The sequence below is a fragment of the Diabrotica virgifera genome, chromosome 2 (assembly GCF_917563875.1).
Source record: "Diabrotica virgifera virgifera chromosome 2, PGI_DIABVI_V3a".
NCBI lineage: Eukaryota > Metazoa > Arthropoda > Insecta > Coleoptera > Chrysomelidae > Diabrotica > Diabrotica virgifera.
This window is the reverse complement of record NC_065444.1, coordinates 282,261,055-282,279,203: the sequence shown is the minus strand read 5'-3', so window position 1 is coordinate 282,279,203 and position 18,149 is coordinate 282,261,055. Positions and strand designations below refer to the sequence as shown.

At 33.9% G+C, this 18,149-nt stretch overlaps 1 protein-coding gene across 1 annotated transcript; it reads left to right on the top strand.

Annotated features, from left to right (window-relative positions):
* LOC126879915 (DNA repair and recombination protein RAD54-like) lies at window positions 1-17,011 on the top strand. Its single transcript, XM_050643258.1, has 11 exons — window positions 1-96; window positions 154-336; window positions 2,172-2,365; window positions 2,418-2,484; window positions 2,548-2,766; window positions 3,167-3,360; window positions 5,675-5,865; window positions 6,852-7,377; window positions 8,929-9,190; window positions 13,360-13,641; window positions 16,079-17,011. The coding sequence occupies exons 1-11, from the start codon at window positions 94-96 to the stop codon at window positions 16,238-16,240; spliced, it is 2,283 nt and encodes a 760-aa protein (XP_050499215.1). The 5' UTR covers window positions 1-93; the 3' UTR covers window positions 16,241-17,011.
* The last annotated feature ends 1,138 nt before the right edge of the window (window positions 17,012-18,149 follow it).

Genomic DNA, 18,149 nt, shown 5'->3' with positions numbered 1-18,149 from the left:
TCCCGCTATTTTCACTTTTAAAATTCTAACCTAACTTTATTGTTGACAGATGCGAAAAGGTTTTGAATTTGTATCATATACAATTTAATCAAAATGGTAATTTAGTTAAAAGAGGTTTTAATTTTGCCTAATATTATTTTTACTGTATTTTAGAGGAGAAGTTCCGCTCCTAGTCAGAAGTATAAAACCGAAGATACACTTACCAAGAATGTAAATAGTGGGTTTAAGTCTCCCTTTACTTCAAAAAGAACCAGAGATCATTCTAAAGATACTAAAAATACGAAACGGGCCCCACTTTCACAAGTTAACACAGAAATTATATTTGTGTCGGATCATGTAAGTTCAGAATTGGGTAAATTTAGCCAATTGTAATAGTAGCTGGAAGGTAGCAGGAATAAGACTCTTAAGACCTGGTGATCTTTTTCGCTGGTCAACTGCAACAATCGTGGAAATTGCCAAATGTCACTCCCACACACAAACCATGACATTATGGGAAGAAGGGCCAGGATGTAGACTTGCCAAGCTAACACTAAGGAACCTTGGGAAGTCAGCATCAGAAAAGTACTTGAGAATGACCACGAAAAACCTATGCTTGGTTTTTTAACTGGCCATTGTCAACTAAGAAAACACCTCCACACATTGGGGCTAGTAAACACAGAGTAAACACGTCTGTGCAGGAAGTGTGAACGAGATGACGAAACTGTCCACGTCATATGTAAATGTCTAGAGTTATCATCAATACGAGAGTATGCATTTGGCGAGTCTTGGCCTACACCTGCTGACATAGGGGAGTTGTCCCATGGTGATTTTTCCACCGTCCTGGAAATGGCAGGATGGATAATGAACTAAGGATGACAACCCCCTGGGAGGATGCACAATACGTCAATTGTGGCCTAAGTGCTGTGAGACTTCACTCACCCTCCCTACTCTACAGATACAGATACAGCTGTAATCTACCATTCTCATTATCACTTATATGTTTTCTATCACTACTTTTATTTGCAGTTATCTCCAATAATGTTTCATTTGTACTCTACTTATTCTCATTGGATATGTCATTAACGTTATTCTAGTTTTCTATACAGTGATGAGCCTGCTAATAACCAGCAAAATACTGCAAAAGAATGGAAAACATAATATGTTGTGAAATAAAAAGAGATGAAACTAGTAGAGGTGTAAACTTATCAATAGGAACCTACAAGATTACATTACTTTACATAGATTCCCACCTTCAGATATCTATGACAAGAGAATTTTATAAAATATGTCTGCACTTGGATATGATTTTGCTGATATAGTAACGTTTCTGTATATTTGTCTAACTAATGAAATAATTCTGTTGCTAATTGCTAATTTATTTACATTTTATATGATACAGTAGAGTGTCGATAATCTGAACTAATTGGTACAGGGGTAGTTCGGATCATCAAATTGTTCGGATTATCGAAAATATGTTCAAAATACATACAAAGCTCATAAACATAGTAAAGTCGTTTTTCATGAGCATTTTTCAGTGCGTCACAAATGATAGAAAAAAAGGTAAGTCAGTGATAATACACATTTATAACATTTATTCTAACATGATATTTCAGTTAAATCTGACAGTTGTCACATTTTATTTGCAATTTGGCATAAAAACAAATCAATTGTGTTTATTGCATTTATAAAATGGTATTTTCTTTGATTTGTATAGTCTTATAAATTGTACAGATTATATTCGTTGATATATTATATAATTCGTAAATAATTTTTTCTTCGATTATATCGCCATCTATCCACAACTAGAATAACTAGAATAAATGTCTGTAATCACAGATGTGCCTTTTTTTCTGTCACATACAATTTAATGCGTTAGAAAGAAATCGAAAAACTGTGACGCACTGAAAAATGCTCATGGAAAGGACTTTACATATGTACATACCTTCTAGTTACAAGGAATAAAACACCTGCATAATAAACAAATATATTGTATGTATTTCTGCATAAACAAAACAAAAATCCGCAGTCATATTTTGCCCATATTGTCATATTAAATCCAAAAATTCATTCCGTGGTTATATTTTTTAATTTTATAATTTTTTTGCGTTCGGATTAGCGAACGTTCGGATTACCAGGGTTCGGATTATCGACGCTCTACTGTAATAATATCACTGATGGTTAAAACTGTTTAGGAAGAACTTATTAAAAAATTATCTAGACCTTTTAAATGCCCAGTTCCAAATTATGAAGGATCCAATAGTACTAGAAATTTAGGCATTCGAAGACCACAAGTTAAAAGGGCTCTATATGATCCCAACACACCAAATGCTTTAGTACTGTATGCACCACCCGAAATATCTGAACATGATAAACTAAAAAGTGATAAGTAAGGAAAGCCATTTTTTTAGGGGCATAATTTTAATGGTTTTATTTTCTAGGACAATTTTAGTACATGTTGTAGTTGATCCTCTATTGGGAAACATTTTACGTCCTCACCAGAGAGAGGTTAGTATACCATTTTTTTTTTAAATCAGTATGCAATAGATATTTTCCTTTTTTTCTCTTCAGGGAGTAAAGTTTATGTATGATTGTGTGACTGGTGTTCAAATCCCTGGTTCTTATGGATGCATTATGGCTGATGAAATGGGATTAGGAAAAACTCTGCAATGTATCACTCTTTTATGGACATTGGTTAGACAAGGACCCGAAGCTAAACCATTAATCGAAAAGGGAATTATAGTATGTCCTAGCTCGTTGGTTAAAAATTGGAGTAATGAAATCAATAAAGTAAGTTAAAGAATTAAATTGTTTATATTACAGTAGACTCCCTCTATAACGAGAACTGAAATGGCAGATATAAGATTTAGCATCTTATTATTTGAATGACGCTTTTGAAAAACAGTCAGTGGGGGTTTTTATTTATAGCCATCACTGTGCCAAACAAGTAAAGAAACATGTTCTTCTATCTCATTTCCCTCGTTATAACCAAATATGCCTCGTTATAGGGGTGTTATAGTTAATAATGGCACACTTAATGTACCTCGTTATAAGCTAAACCCCGTAATACCAGTGTTGATTATAGAGAGAGTATACTGTTTTTATATCTGAAATTGACTGTAAAAAGGGGTTCTCTCATTAATAAATAATGAATAAATAGTGTAGTAATAATCTTGTTAATGTTTTTCAGTGGTTGAAAGGACGTTTACAGTCATTGATCATGGATGGAGGATCAGAGGCGAAAAAGAAACTAACACAATTTATGCAGGGCCAAGGCAGGACAGCGATACCTGTTCTCATAATTTCCTACGAGACTTTCAGAATGCATGCTGAGATTCTGCATAAGAGTGAAATAGGACTTGTGCTTTGCGATGAAGGACATAGGTATAAAATAACTAATAAAATATAAAATAACTATGCTGCCCTGTCTACTTCCTTTTTTATGTTTTCAATGCATTTGAATATATTCCATCAGTGGTGCTACAGCCCTATAAAAGAGCCTTGACCTTCCCAAGTCTCTTACGCCAGTCAGTTCTATCCATTGCCAACTGTTGCCAGTTTGCTGCATCCATTTTTCTACCATCCTCATCTACACCATCCTTCCATCTGAGTTTTGGCCTACCCCTATTCCTACGAAAATACGTATTTAGTTAAAATTTTTGGCAACAATTATTGTTCAGAAATCATTTCTTTGTGGCATTTTCCAATGTGTTTGTGTGTTTTATTCTTTTATTTTTGGTATTGTTTTAATAAAAATTTTTGGAAAGTAGTAAATACTAAAATTAGTTTAATATTTAAATTAAACATAAATAAGCTGTTTAAAGTATACAATAGTATAACTTCTTACGTGCGTACAAAGTACACACATTCTTTTTTTTTATATAAAATAACCAATTATCTTTTACCAAATGATATACAGTAGGAAAAATGAAAGAATACTCATGAACGAACATATAAAACACACTGTATTTTCCTGTTCATCCTTCCATCTGAGTTTTGGCCTACCCCTATTCCTACTTCCCACAGGTTGTGACATAAGGATTCTTCTAGGAGGGATTTTTATCATACAGATTTCTTATTAGGTTAACTAGGTGGGTAATTACTCCCATATTTCCCATTACATTTCAGGGTGATCGTATTTTACTTAATCTAAAGCCTTGGTGTAATCTACGAAACAGAATAGCATTGATATATTGTGTTCCCTAGCTTTTATTATTACATATTTATCTGGTGTTCAACATCTGCTCACATGTTGCCTTTCTTGGCGCGTTTCCACATTGTTCTTCGGCTATCTCTGGAAGCAGAAACTTCTTTAGCCATTTGTTGATTGTATGTAGCAATATTTTGCTTGCATGAGGAATAAGGGCAATGGTTCAATACACTCTAGTACACAGAAAGGACTAGAGCAAGAATAAGAGAAAGGAAATGAAAAAAGTACTCTGAAGCAGCGAAATTACAGTTCCTTAAAAGATAAGACTTCTGAGGTACTATGTGTTCTGTCTCTATCTATCAGCGAGGTTCCTACAGCCTCTGCAGCTTCTCGCATTTCGACCGCCATCGTTTTCTGTCCATCCATTCGTCCTCTTTGATGGCTCTATCTCTCATGATGTGCCGTACATTTTCTTCCTAGGCAACTGAAGGCCTTCCCCTTCTTCTCTGTTGTGCTATGTAATTTAAAGCTTTCTTTGGCCATCTATCTTCATTCATTCGTTTCACGTGACCATACCACCCTAGTTGTCTCGTTTCAATTTTATCTACACTGGAATATACAGTATTTGTCCTCTTCTATCTCCATTCCTGATGTGATCTTTCTTGGATATACCACACGCTCTCCTTAGATAATCTATTTCTACTACTTCTATTCTTTTTCTATCTTGTTTCGTGATCTGCCAAACTTCTGTTCCATAAATCATAATAGCGGCTACCAAGGTAGTATGATAGATTGTCAATTTCGTTTTTTGTCATATCTTTAGACCATAGTAGAGAGCTTAGAATGTTTACCGCTTTTTTGCCCTGCTGCGTTGTTTTCAAAGTCCCTTTTGGTAGTGCCTTCTTGAGGTATTATAGATCCGAGATATTTATATTCTTTACATGTTTTGTGATTCTAATTTTTTCTAACTTTGGATCTTCTTCATTATCCCCTATTTTAAAATCCTCTGTCTTTGACATATTCATATTGAGGCCTACTATGTGTTCTCCTTATTATTTTATGGGTTGAAGACTTGGACATCAAAGAAAGACGCTTCAGACAGCTTATAGCCTTTGAGTTATGGATCTACTACGCAGAATATTACGAATATTCTTGGAGAAGAATATTACGAGTAAGTTTGGTGGATAGAATCACGAATATCGAGGTTTTGGGAAGAATGGGAAAAGCCGTAATTAACAGTACAAGGAAGAATACAGGATAGGAGTCGTGGAAGAACACGCTCTCCTGGTTAAATAAATTGCTCACTTTCTTAGATGAGATGGCACATAAGGAAGAACAATGGATTTTTACTTAACTAACTCTGAATATTGTATCTGTACAAGATCGATATGTTTTGAATCCTTGCTGCTCTTTTTCTAGTATTATCCTTTCACTCATTTTCTTTATTATTATAATAATTGCTGTTGTAAAGTTGTGTTAAATATTTTTTTACCACAATATTTATTAGGGTTTTTATCTCATTGTTTGTTCTAAAAACTTATCTTTTAGGTTAAAAAATTGTGAAAATCAAACATATCGGGCATTAATGGGACTAAAAGCTAAGAGAAGAGTTTTACTTAGTGGTACTCCTATTCAGAACGATCTTTTAGAATACTTTAGTTTAATCCATTTCGTCAACGAAGGGCTTTTAGGAAACGCATCAGAATTTAAAAAGAAATTTGAAAATTACATCATAAGAGGTGAGTGTAAAAACATTATACATAAGAGGCAAGTGGAACACCGATTGGGAACATCAACACTAAAGAAAAAACATCTGTTAAGCATTTAAATTACTTAGGAGACTTTATCTCTGAACATAAAATATTATTGTACGGTAAAAGTAAGTTTTTCCCTAAAAAAATTTCATTTTTTGTTAATGGTCCCTCATATCGATTTGTGTAAGTAAGAAACTGTTAAATCAGAGGATTCCATTCTTCATATACACAGTATGTTTTAACGCACAACTTAATAACTATGAAAGATATATTTATTCTACACAAATTAACAAAGCTTAAATATATTGACAACCATTATTAAATTAAAACATCAGTCAAGTCAGACATATTGGATTATAATATCAAAACGGTGTTACCAAGGTGACAAAAGAAAATTAATAAATTACAAATATTGTACCGCTTGTTTATAGTACCAAACTTTAACAGAAACTAGCCTCAGCTTGCTATGCAATAATATCTGTTTCGAAGGAAATCAATTTAGCATCTTCCAAAATAACATATTTTCAGATGTTATCTTTAAATTACAAAAAAGAGCAAAAAGGTATCTGTTTGGCCTCATAAGAACAACACATTGCAGAAGTTACTTCAAAAATCACGGAATTTTAACGCTTCCCCCTTATATATTTTAGAAACTGTTTGCTTAATTCGTAAACGCCTACATGTTTTTAAAACAAGACCTAATCATGACTGCTCCACCATAAATTCAACCCTTTGATGTTTATTTACCGATCCCGTCCACAGAGTTAGTAAAGAAATCTATATTTTATTCTGTAAAAAACTATACAACCATCTCCCTTTACAACAACTTAAATCTGCAACATCTTTCTACAAGTTATTATTTTCTGACTTTTTGTAAGCTTTGTCCATAAAATTGTACAATTTTCAGTGACAATAAAGTATATTTCTAATTCTAATTTAGCAAGATGTTTATTAATATTAATTATTTCTAGGACAAGATTCAATGGCTACAGACCTGGAACGGCAGCATGCTTCTGAAAGACTGATTGAGCTCACCACTATCGTAAACAAGTGTCTCATTCGCCGCACTGCTTCCCTTCTAACAAAATATCTCCCAGTTAAATTCGAAATGATAATCATTTGCCAGCTAACACCTCTTCAAAAACAACTCTACCTTAATTACATTAACTCAGAACTAATAAGAAAATCGGTAACAGGTGTGGAATCTCAAGGCAACACTCTTAGTACTCTGGCTAGTATTACCACTTTGAAAAAATTGTGCAACCATCCAGATCTTGTACTGGATAAGATTTTAGAAGGATCGGGAGGTTTTGAAAAGAGCAGGCATATTTTACCACCTAAGAATGGACCTAACGATGTAAGACCAGAACTTTCAGGAAAATTAATGCTTCTGGATTATTTTTTGGCTAATCTTAAAGCTAACTATAGCGATAAAATTGTTCTAGTGTCGAACTATACACAAACTTTAGACTTATTTGAGGTATTATGTAGGAAAAGGTAAGATCATTTCTAACGTAATTATTCTTTTTTCTTTTCATTGTTTAAAGTGTGTTCACAAATTAGCGAAACTTGATGTGCCCATTATTGATAAATTTAGATAGTTTGTAAAATTGTTTATTCAACTATTCAACAAAATCAAAATAAAGTAGACTGTAGTCTGTAGACTGTATATCTAAATCAAACGTGGGCATCGACAGGAATGTATACTATCACCACTGATGTCCAAGATATACTCTGAGAAAATCTTTCAAGAAACAATACAGTAGGAAAAATGAAAGAATACCCACGAACGAACATATAAAACACGCTGTATTTTCCTGTCACCGTGCCACACAAAAAAGTAGCCAGCGCAAGTACATGTAATAATTATTGTAGATGATGTTGGAGTCGGAATTCGAATTATCGGAGAATATATCAATAATATAAGATACGCAGACGACAGGGTGGTATTCGCTGAGAGTTCTGAAGCCATCCAGGAGTTAATGAATAGAATCACAGAAGTCAGTCAGAGATACGGACTTTCACTAAACATTAAGAAAACAAAACGTATGATGATCTGTAAGAAGGAAAACAGCAATTTGGACGAATCAGTGTGAACGGTCAACAAATAGAAAAAGTAGAAACATGCACCTTCCTTTTAAGATCTGCATTTCAAATAATGGATAAGCTATTCAAATGTCTTGATTTATCAATACCCATAAAATCACATTACAACGATGTTATATCTTTCTTGTACTGTTGTAAGGAGTTGAGTCGTGGACTCTCACAGATGCCATCTGCAAGAAATTCACCATTCTTTTCTGTTTAACCATAGACCTAGAGGGATTTCTCTTTTCTCTAGTTCTTTTTCAATTCCCTTCATTCAGCTTCTTCTTGGCCTTCTTCTTTTCCTTCTTCCTTGTGGTGTCCACGTCAAAATCTGTTTAGGAATCCTTTGATCTGACATTCTCTGTACATTCTCTGTACCATATTAGTTGTTTTGTTTTATATTTATTATAAGTACATTGAAGTTGTTGGGAATATGTAGAAGTTGCAGGGTGCTAATTTTGGGGAATGGGGCGGATACTTCGTGACTTTCATCGTGATGGGGATCCAGGAGATATCTATCCACATCTAGAGCCACTTGATTAACAGATATTGTTTTTTCCAATTGAAACATTTCGTAATAAATAATAATAATAAATATAATAAATAATTATTTCGTTGTGAAGCGAAACAAGAGCCGTCTTATTTTAATTAGTTCGTTCAGAGAGCGCCAAAAGCACTGTAACTAGTTTCAACCCTTCTTAGGGTTTCTTCAGAGAGTGCATATTTGATTCTCTCTGAAACACTAAAATTCGGGCCTTCGGTTTTTTCGCTTGCAAATTTTAGAAGCCACGAATGGTGTGACTGGAAGATTAGTTCTAATAAAGTTTTATTTTTGATATTGTTAATATTAAAAGTAAAACTTTCATTCGTTAAACACTCTATCTTACAAATAATATATAAAATCATTCTAAACAGATGCTTCCTGAAATTGAACACACTTTTCTTCTCGTACTTTTGTAGAGGCTATTTATATGTTCGACTGGATGGTACAATGTCCATAAAGAAGAGAGCTAAAGTGGTAGACAACTTTAACAATCCGGAATCGAAGGAATTTATATTCATGTTAAGTTCAAAAGCCGGAGGATGCGGTCTTAATTTAATTGGTGCTAATAGACTGATAATGTTCGACCCCGATTGGAATCCTGCCAACGACGACCAAGCTATGGCAAGAGTTTGGAGAGATGGACAGCAGAAGCCGTGCTACATATACAGATTCTTAGCGGTAAGTCGTTGTTTTGATTAAAATCTTAATTTTTTCTTATCATTAATCAATGCAAAGTCGCTCATTTTTTTTTCTCTTAGATCTTCTTCTCCTTATACTTGTTGTAGATCTGTCGATCTGTTCCGACGTTGAAGTATTTCTTGAGAGGTAGACTGCTAGTTATCTCTCCATCTTTTTGGTGGCCTCCTCGGTGAACGCTTGCCAGCTGGTTTTCCTTCTAGCGCAATTTTTGGTAGTCTGCTCTTCCCAATATTTTTACATGACCGAACCATTCTCTTTGTCTTTGCCTACCCCATCTTACTACATCTTGCACGCCACATTATTCTCTGATGATGTTGTTTCGTATTCTATCCCTTCTTATCTTACCTACAATTGGTCTTAGTGTCTTTATTTCAGCTGTTCGTAGCATGCTTTTGGTTTTATTGGTGTCTTCTCTTGATTTAATACCATAGGTCCAACAGGTCTGATGCAATTTTTATAAACTCTAACTTTGCTGTCTATTCTCATATACAGTTATATTCAAAAAAAAAGGGTACAAGTATTAGAAAGGGAAGTTAACGTCATCCTATTTGTGTAAAACCGGCTGGGATTTTTGGAGGTTATCAAATGTCATAAGTGATCAAAAATGCAACTCATAGACGTCAAAGAGGTTTAATTTGATAGAAGGTTTAACGTTACGTACAATAAAAAATTAATATGCCTCGTCATTTAAGTGAGATTGAAAAGGCTCAAATAATTACGAAAATGGAAGAAGGATGGTCAATTCGTGCGCTAACAAATTTCTATAATAGAAATTTGAAAACAATCTTCAGAATTAAGCAACGATGGGTCCAACAACAATCATTAAAAAGAAAAGTTGGTTCAGGGCGTTCCAAAGTATCCACTCCTCAACAAGATGCTGTTTTAGTTCAATTCTTAAGAGATAATTCATTTGCGACGTCGAAGGATTCAAGGATTCATACGGGATTTCCTGGTGCCCAACCTACTGTAAGCAGAAGGATCAATGAATCTGAATTAAAAAACCGACCAGCTGCTAAAAAACCATTAGTAACTGTTGAACATCGGCAAGCAAGAGTAATATTTGCACTAAACTATATTTACCGCAACCCACAATTTTGGAACAACGTCATTTTTACTGATGAAAAGACTTTTCAGTCGACCTATAACGGTCAAATCCGTGTTTATCGTCCAGCCAATACTAGGTTTGAAGAACGATATATTCACTCTCATAATAAATCTGGACGTTTTTCTGTAAATGTATGGGGTTGGATTAGTATACATGGACCTGGTGTTTGTTGGCGATTAGAGGGAAGATTTACTGCCGACAATTACATTAACGTTTTGGAACACGTAATGCTCCCTTCTATTGAGCAATTGTATCCTAATAATACTTTTATATATCAACAAGATAATTGTTCAGTCCACACTGCCCATACCGTAAGGAATTGGTTTCAAACGCAAAACCTGGAAGTATTGCCATGGCCTGCGCACAGTCCAGATATAAATCCAACTGAAAACATTTGGGGCATAATTGTTAAAAAAATATATAAAAGAAATTTTATGCCACAAAATTCAGATCAATTGTGGGATACAATCTTAGAGTGCTGGCAAGATCTTGATCCAAATATGATATCTAATATAATTCAAAGTATGCTAAATAGACTAAATAAAGTTATAGAAGCAGACGATTCTATCACCAAATACTAAATTCTATTTGTAACAGTCATTAAAATTATTCTTTATATAATTGTTGAATAAATGGTTTCGTCTAATTAATGCTCAACGCCAATGATTTATATTTTTAATAACCTGTGACATTTGATAACCTCCAAAAATCCCAGCCGGTTTTACACAAATAGGATGACGTTAACTTCTCTTTCTAATACTTGTACCCTTTTTTTTTGAATATAACTGTACATGGGTTATTCCAGACCACATCTCTCAAACATCCAGACATGACTGCGGCCTTGTTTATTTGTCCTCTTAGGTCTCTGGCTGGGTTATGATAACCTGATTAATCTACACCTAGATATTTAACCTGATTTAGATGTTCTATGAGTTTCCCCTCTACCACGAGCTTGCATCTAATTGGATCTTCCGCAATGGTAATGAATTTTGTTTTCTGCGTGGATATGTTCATGTTCAGTCCTCGACATGGTTGGTAGAATCGATAAAGTTGTCTTTGTAAGTCATCCTCATCCTCTGCAATCAGGGCTACATCATCCACATAGCAAACTATACTGATTCTACTGTGAACGAGTCTGTATCCTAGTAGTAGCGATTCCACATTTTCTATTATTTCATCCATCAGCATATTGAATAGATATGGGCTGAGGCTGTCTCCCCGCCTGATTCCCCCGGGTGTTGGTATGTTGGCCGTAGTGGTGTCGTTTGTTTTAATTTTTGTCGTGTTGTTATTGTTTATCTGTTTTATGACTTCCACAATATTTGCCGGTATCCTTTTTTGCTTTATTTTCTGTAATATATCGCTAAGTCTGACTTTGTCAAATGCTTTTGTTAGGTCTACGAAGCCAATATATATGCAGGTTTGTTATATTCTATCGACTTCTCTTTCACTTGTTTCATGACAAATATTGTGTCCGTTGTCGACCTGCCTTTTCTGAATCCTTTTCTGTTCTTCTCTGTTTTTTATCTGTGATTCCAATTTATCCTTGAGTATGCCAGTGCATAACTTCATTGTCGTATTTAAGATAGTTATTCCTCTGTAGTTGTCCGGATATGTTCTTTGTCCTTTCTTAAAAATCGGTATTGTGATACTGGTGTAAAAATCTTGTGGTATCTCTGTTCTGTCTAAGATTTTGTTAAACAATGTTGTGAGACAATTAGTGAGTTCCTGACCGGCGTATTTCAGCAGTTCGTTCTGTTTCATTCATTCTGTTTATTAAAAGAATCATTATGATCTAAAAGGTGAAGTGCGTACATATAGTCTCTTTTTCTATTATTGGTAGCCATTTTGTGTTCTGCTATGCGTTTGTCAAAGGTTCTGCCGGTTTGACCGTTTGAGTAAATTTTTGGACAGTTACCATATAATATGTCAGTTTGTATATACCACTCTGTTCTCTATTTACCGGGTGTCCACTTATATTTTCCCCCATTTTAACTGCCTATAACTTCTAAACGGTTCAACATAGAAATATGCGGTTTTCGCTGAAATGTTTTATTTTAGTAAAAGTTTTGTCTGAATGATATCGAATGAAGGTATCGCTTTCAAATACGAAATAAAAAATGACGGATTTTTGAAAAAAACTTTGTTGACTTTTTTTTAATGGAACACCCAGTATATTTTTTTGTAAATTGAAAGAAAGGTCATTCACCTATCCAGCGATATAAAGTTTTTTAAAATCGGTTGTCAAATCAGTGAGTAATTAATTTTTAAAATGAGGAGTGCAACGTGGATATACATACCTAAATAACATAACTGAGCAAAATTATATTATGTTATGTGATTTCCACATTGCATCTCTCATTTTAAAAATTAATTGCTCAGTCATTTGGCAACCGACTTTAAAAAATTTTATATCGCTGGATAGGTAAATGACCGTTTTTTCAAGACACAAAAAAATACACTGGGTGTTTTAATAAAAAAAGTCAACAACGTTTTTTTTTATCAAAAATCCGCCATTTTTTATTTAAAAGCGATATAAAAAATTTTCAGTTACCTAAAAACTTGAAAAAACAGTCATTTATCTATCTAGTGATATAAAAATTTTTAAAATCGGTTGTGAAATGACTGAGCAATTAATTTTTAAAATGAGAGATGCAAAGTGGAAATCACATAACTGGCTTAGTTATGTTATTTAGGTATGTGATATCCACGTTGCACCTCTCATTTTAAAAATTAATTACTCAGTGATTTGGCAACCGATTTTGAAAAACTTTATATCGCCAGATAGGTGAATGACCTTTCTTTCAATTTACAAAAGAATATACTGGGTGATCCATTAAAAAAAAGTCAACAAAGTTTTTTTCACAAATCCGCCATTTTTTATTTCGTATTTGAAAGCGATATAAAAAATTCCATCCATTCAGACAAAACTTTGACTAAAATAAAACATTTCAGTGAAAACCGCATATTTCTATCTTGAGCCGTTTAGAAGTTATAGGCAGTTAAAATGGGGGAAAATATAAGTGGACACCCGGTATTTTAGGCTGGCTCGATAGAAGAAAAAATCTTCCAAAGACAAGCTCACAAAAAGGCCCTTAGTTCGACCGTCGTTGACATGAACGAAGAGGCCGCCAGGCATTTTAGCGTCGCGGACTTACGGGATCTTTTCAGATTAGAAGATACAGAATCAGACACGCATCAAAAACTCAAATGTAAAAGGTGCATGAACAAGATACAAATTAAAAATCCACCTGAGGAGGCTGATTGTACTGACGATTTAGCAGTATGGTATCATTGTTGGGATAAGAAAGGGCTGGCTGATATGGTAAGATATTTAATTTGTTATAGATTTATAAGAAGTGCTAACTCTTGTGAAGTTTCATTGCGCAGAAAGGGATGGGTCTAAAGGGATCTATTTTAGCCGCATTGGTTAAGTAAATAGCTTCATAGCGATGAAGCCACCAAAGAAATGGTGGTGTTAACCACGTCATGTTTGCGTATTCGGCTGCAACCTCATTATTATCATCATCATTCAACCCGGATCTATCCACTTCTGTATATAGGTCTCCCTCAGTATTTTTCATGTATTTCTGTTTTGTGCTGTTTGCATCCAATTTTTGTCTATCCGTTTTATGTCATCAGACCATCTTGTTGGCAGACAACCTCTACTTCGATATGATTCTTATCTTAATCTCCAGTGTATTATTCGCTGTGCCCATCTGTTATCCGACATTCTAGCTATGTGCCCTGCCAAGTTCCACTTTAGGGTCATAATTATTTCTATGGCAACTGCCACTCCTATTCTTCGTATTCTTTGTTCGTAATTCGATCCCGACGAGAAATGCCTAACATTGAGCGTTCCATGGCTCCTTGGGTAACACAAATTTTATTTTTTACTTTCTTGGTTATTGTTAAAGTTTCTGCACCATATGTAAGGACTGGCAACACGCACTGATCAAAGACTTTTCTTTTGAGACACATAAGCAGTTCTGGCTTAAGGACATAGCTCAGCTTGCCGAATACCACCCAAGTGAGTCCTATGCGACGGATTAGTTAGCACGTTTGATAATCTCTTCCTATGTGTATCCCATGACCTAAGTACTATAAAAGGTGGTTTATTCAATAGGCATGCCATTTATTGAAATCTTTCGCTTAACACAAGATTTGTCATGATCTGTGATTTTGTATGGTTGATTTTTAATCCAACTTGTAGTGAGGTTAGGTATAGTTTCTCCAGTTGCGATACTGCATCATTGATGCTGTCAGTAAAAAGAACAATATCGTCAGCGAACCTCAGATGACTAAGTATTTCTTCGTTTACATTACTTACTTTTTCACTCAGATTTGTGTTCTTAAACATGTGTTCTAATCATCATCATCATCATTCTCTTTGCCTTATCCTTATGCGGGGGTGGGCTTCCCTATTTGCATTTCTCCATACAATTCTATCTTGAGTCATATCAATATTAATCCCCTTTACCAACATGTCCTGCCTTATCGTCTCCCCCCAGGTCTTCTTTGGTCTTCCTCTTCTACTCCTTCCAGGAATCTGCACTTCAGCAATTCTTCGTATTGGATGATTAGCGTCTCGACGTTGACCATGACCAAACCATCTCAACCTATGCTCTCTCATTTTGGCATCAATTGGTGCCACACCTAGACTTCCCCTAATATACTCATTTTTAATTTTATCTTTTTTTGTCACTCCACTCATCCGTCTAAGCATTCTAAGCATTCTCATTTCCGCCACATACATTCGTTGTTCCTCTTTCTTTTTCACTGCTCAACATTCAGTTCCGTACATCATAGCCGGTCTTATGGCTGTTTTATAGAATTTTCCCTTCAGCTTCATTGGAATTTTCCTGTCACACAGCACACCACTCGCTTCATTCCACTTCATCCATCCAGCCCTAATTCTACTGCATGCATCTCCATCTATTTCTCCATTACTCTGTAATACCGATCCCAGGTACTTAAAACTATTGCTTTTTACAATCAGTTCACCATCCAAAGATACCATGTTATTTGTAGTAACTCCATCTTTAAATGAACATAGCAAATACTCTGTCTTTGTCCTACTAAGTTTTAAACCTTTTTCCTCCAGAGCTTGTCTCCACTGTTCCAGTTTTTGTTTTAAGTCTCTTAAACATGTGTTCTAATCATGTTGTAAACAATTTTGATGAAATTGTGTCTCCCTGTCATATCTTTGGGAGCTGTGCCCATTTAGTCAGCAATATTTGTTAAAATTAACGCGTAACTAAACCTGCCATACAACAAGACTATTACGAACCTAATCGACCAATCAAGGATAGGGAAGAGAAAGTGAAGTTGAAGAGTAAAAAATAGACTGTCGCTAAGATTAAACTAAATAAATAGAATATAATTTGAAAACAATAATTTAGATATTATATTTAACCTCCAATATTATGACAGACGTCAGTTACCATTTACCATATCACCTAATACATATAATTATGACGTTATAAGACTCGTCACTACTTCTAGCCAATGAAATGCTAATAGGAATGATAAGTCAAGAAAATCTGATTATTCTCTATATATTTTTTCAAATTTAAAATATGGCAACAAAGGAAAAATTACGTGCGAGCCTTGTTGTTTACTTCGACATTACGTATATTCAATTTTGCATATTTGTGCCAATTTTGTGCATATTTTCGGGTCTCTAGTTATTACTTACACCACAGGTTTTGTGACCTTTTTAACTTTTAATATCTCAAATATTTACGAAATGACTTTTTTAGGTTTTAAAACAAATCTGGGATATGTCAAAATACATATCATTTGTATTCCATCAGAAGTCTGCCAAACAAGAAGTCAAAAAAGTTGTGGAAGAAGAAGATCCTGATTATAATGAAAAGGAAGAATCCGATTTTGACGATAAAGATTCTGATTATTCTGATTAGAAACAAATATGTCATATCTTTTAAAAAGAATACATTGTGATAGGTTTGTACTACATACAGTCCGTACAATATAGATACCGTTTGAATGAATAGGTACTTAAATGAATCCCATTTAAATAGCATTGGAGCCAAGACTACGTACCCACCCCCTTAATAGAAATCTTCCAATATTATTTATACGCGTATATAATACAATATGTCTAGTGGCTGTAATTCTAGTGTATTCAGCTAAACGATTCTAAAAAGGAGCACATATAGGTACGACTTAAATATTTCGTGTTGGTGTCATGAGACGTCACGTGCTACGACGCGCATGACGTGCAACGGTATGCTTCTTTTCATGAGCATTTTTCAGTGCGTCACAAATGATAGAAAAAAAGGTAAGTCCGTGATAATATACATTTATAACATTTATTCTAACATTTTAGTTAAATCTGATAGTTGTCACATTTTATTTGCAATTTGGCATAAAAACAAATCAATTGTGTTTATTGCATTTATAAAATGGTATTTTCTTTGATTTGTATAGTCTTATAAATTGTTCAGATTATATTCGTAGATATATTATACAGGGTGGTTCATCTTATTCGCCTCGGTCTCTGTACGGAAAACCACTTGATATTTAAAAAAAATTTCTTCACAAAAATAAGCCTTTAATACTACAATCTAAAAATAATGTGAATTATACAGGGTGCTCCAAAAAAGAGTGGTATATCAAAGTTATATTTTTTCTTATGGAATGCCCTACATCTGATGACATTACTGAATTTACCTTAAAAAATAAGCTATAATTTCATAAGGGTTCCCTATACCTAAATACAGGGTGTTTTGATTTATTTCCATTTTTATAAAAATGTAAGGTTTTAGAAAAAAATAAATATCTACGAATCTAAGAAACAGTAACAAATTCTTTCTTGGATCTTAATAATAGACTACTTAGCATACTTAAACAGATGCTTATTGCAACAAAGTTTCTTACAAGGTGGTCAAAATATGAGATTGTTCTATTAACAAATTCAAGCTGTAATAACTTACTTATTTTAAATGGAACACCCTGTATCTTATTAGTCTATCGCGTAGAAAATGTACTTAGCTTTAAATTTGTATTAGGGTTTCCTATACCTATCTTTTTACAGGGTGGTCAAAATATTAGATTGTTCTATTAACAAATTCAAGCTGTAATAACTTACTTATTTTAAATGGAACACCCTGTATCTTATTAGTCTATCGCGTAGAAAATTTACTTAGCTTTCAATTCTTATTAGGGTTTCCTATACCTATCTCCCTTCATTTTTTAAATATTTAAAGATTTCCTAATTTGTAAGCTTTAAAAATTAGAATTAAGTACCTATGTCGTGGTTATGTACAACACATCACCAACACCGGCAATATACTTAAATATCTTAGTCAAGATACTTTCATTAATAAAATTCACATTTTTATCATTTAATAACACAGAATGTTCTTATTTTAAATGACATACTCGATATTCTATTTTTTATAATGGAAGATATTTAAAATCTCTTCAATTCCATGTAAACATTCTCAATACACATGTTATTCTGTACATATAAATTCCCATGTTATTCTGTAAATACCCATTTTTACATATTTTTGTACAAAAGTGGTGTTCTTAACTTTACTTAATAACCGTTGGGTTAGGATATGGAAAATACTTATACGGAATGAAATATAATTTAAATATCTTCCAGAATACAGCATCTAATGTAGGGTATGCAGTTTAATATAAACATATTATTCAATGTCACATGTAGGCCAAAATCAACTAGAATAATACAACACTCTGTGTGATTACATGATAACAATGAAAATTTTATTAATGACAGTATCTTGTCTAAGTATATTGCTGGTGTTGGTGATGTGTTGTACATAACCACGACATGTTGTA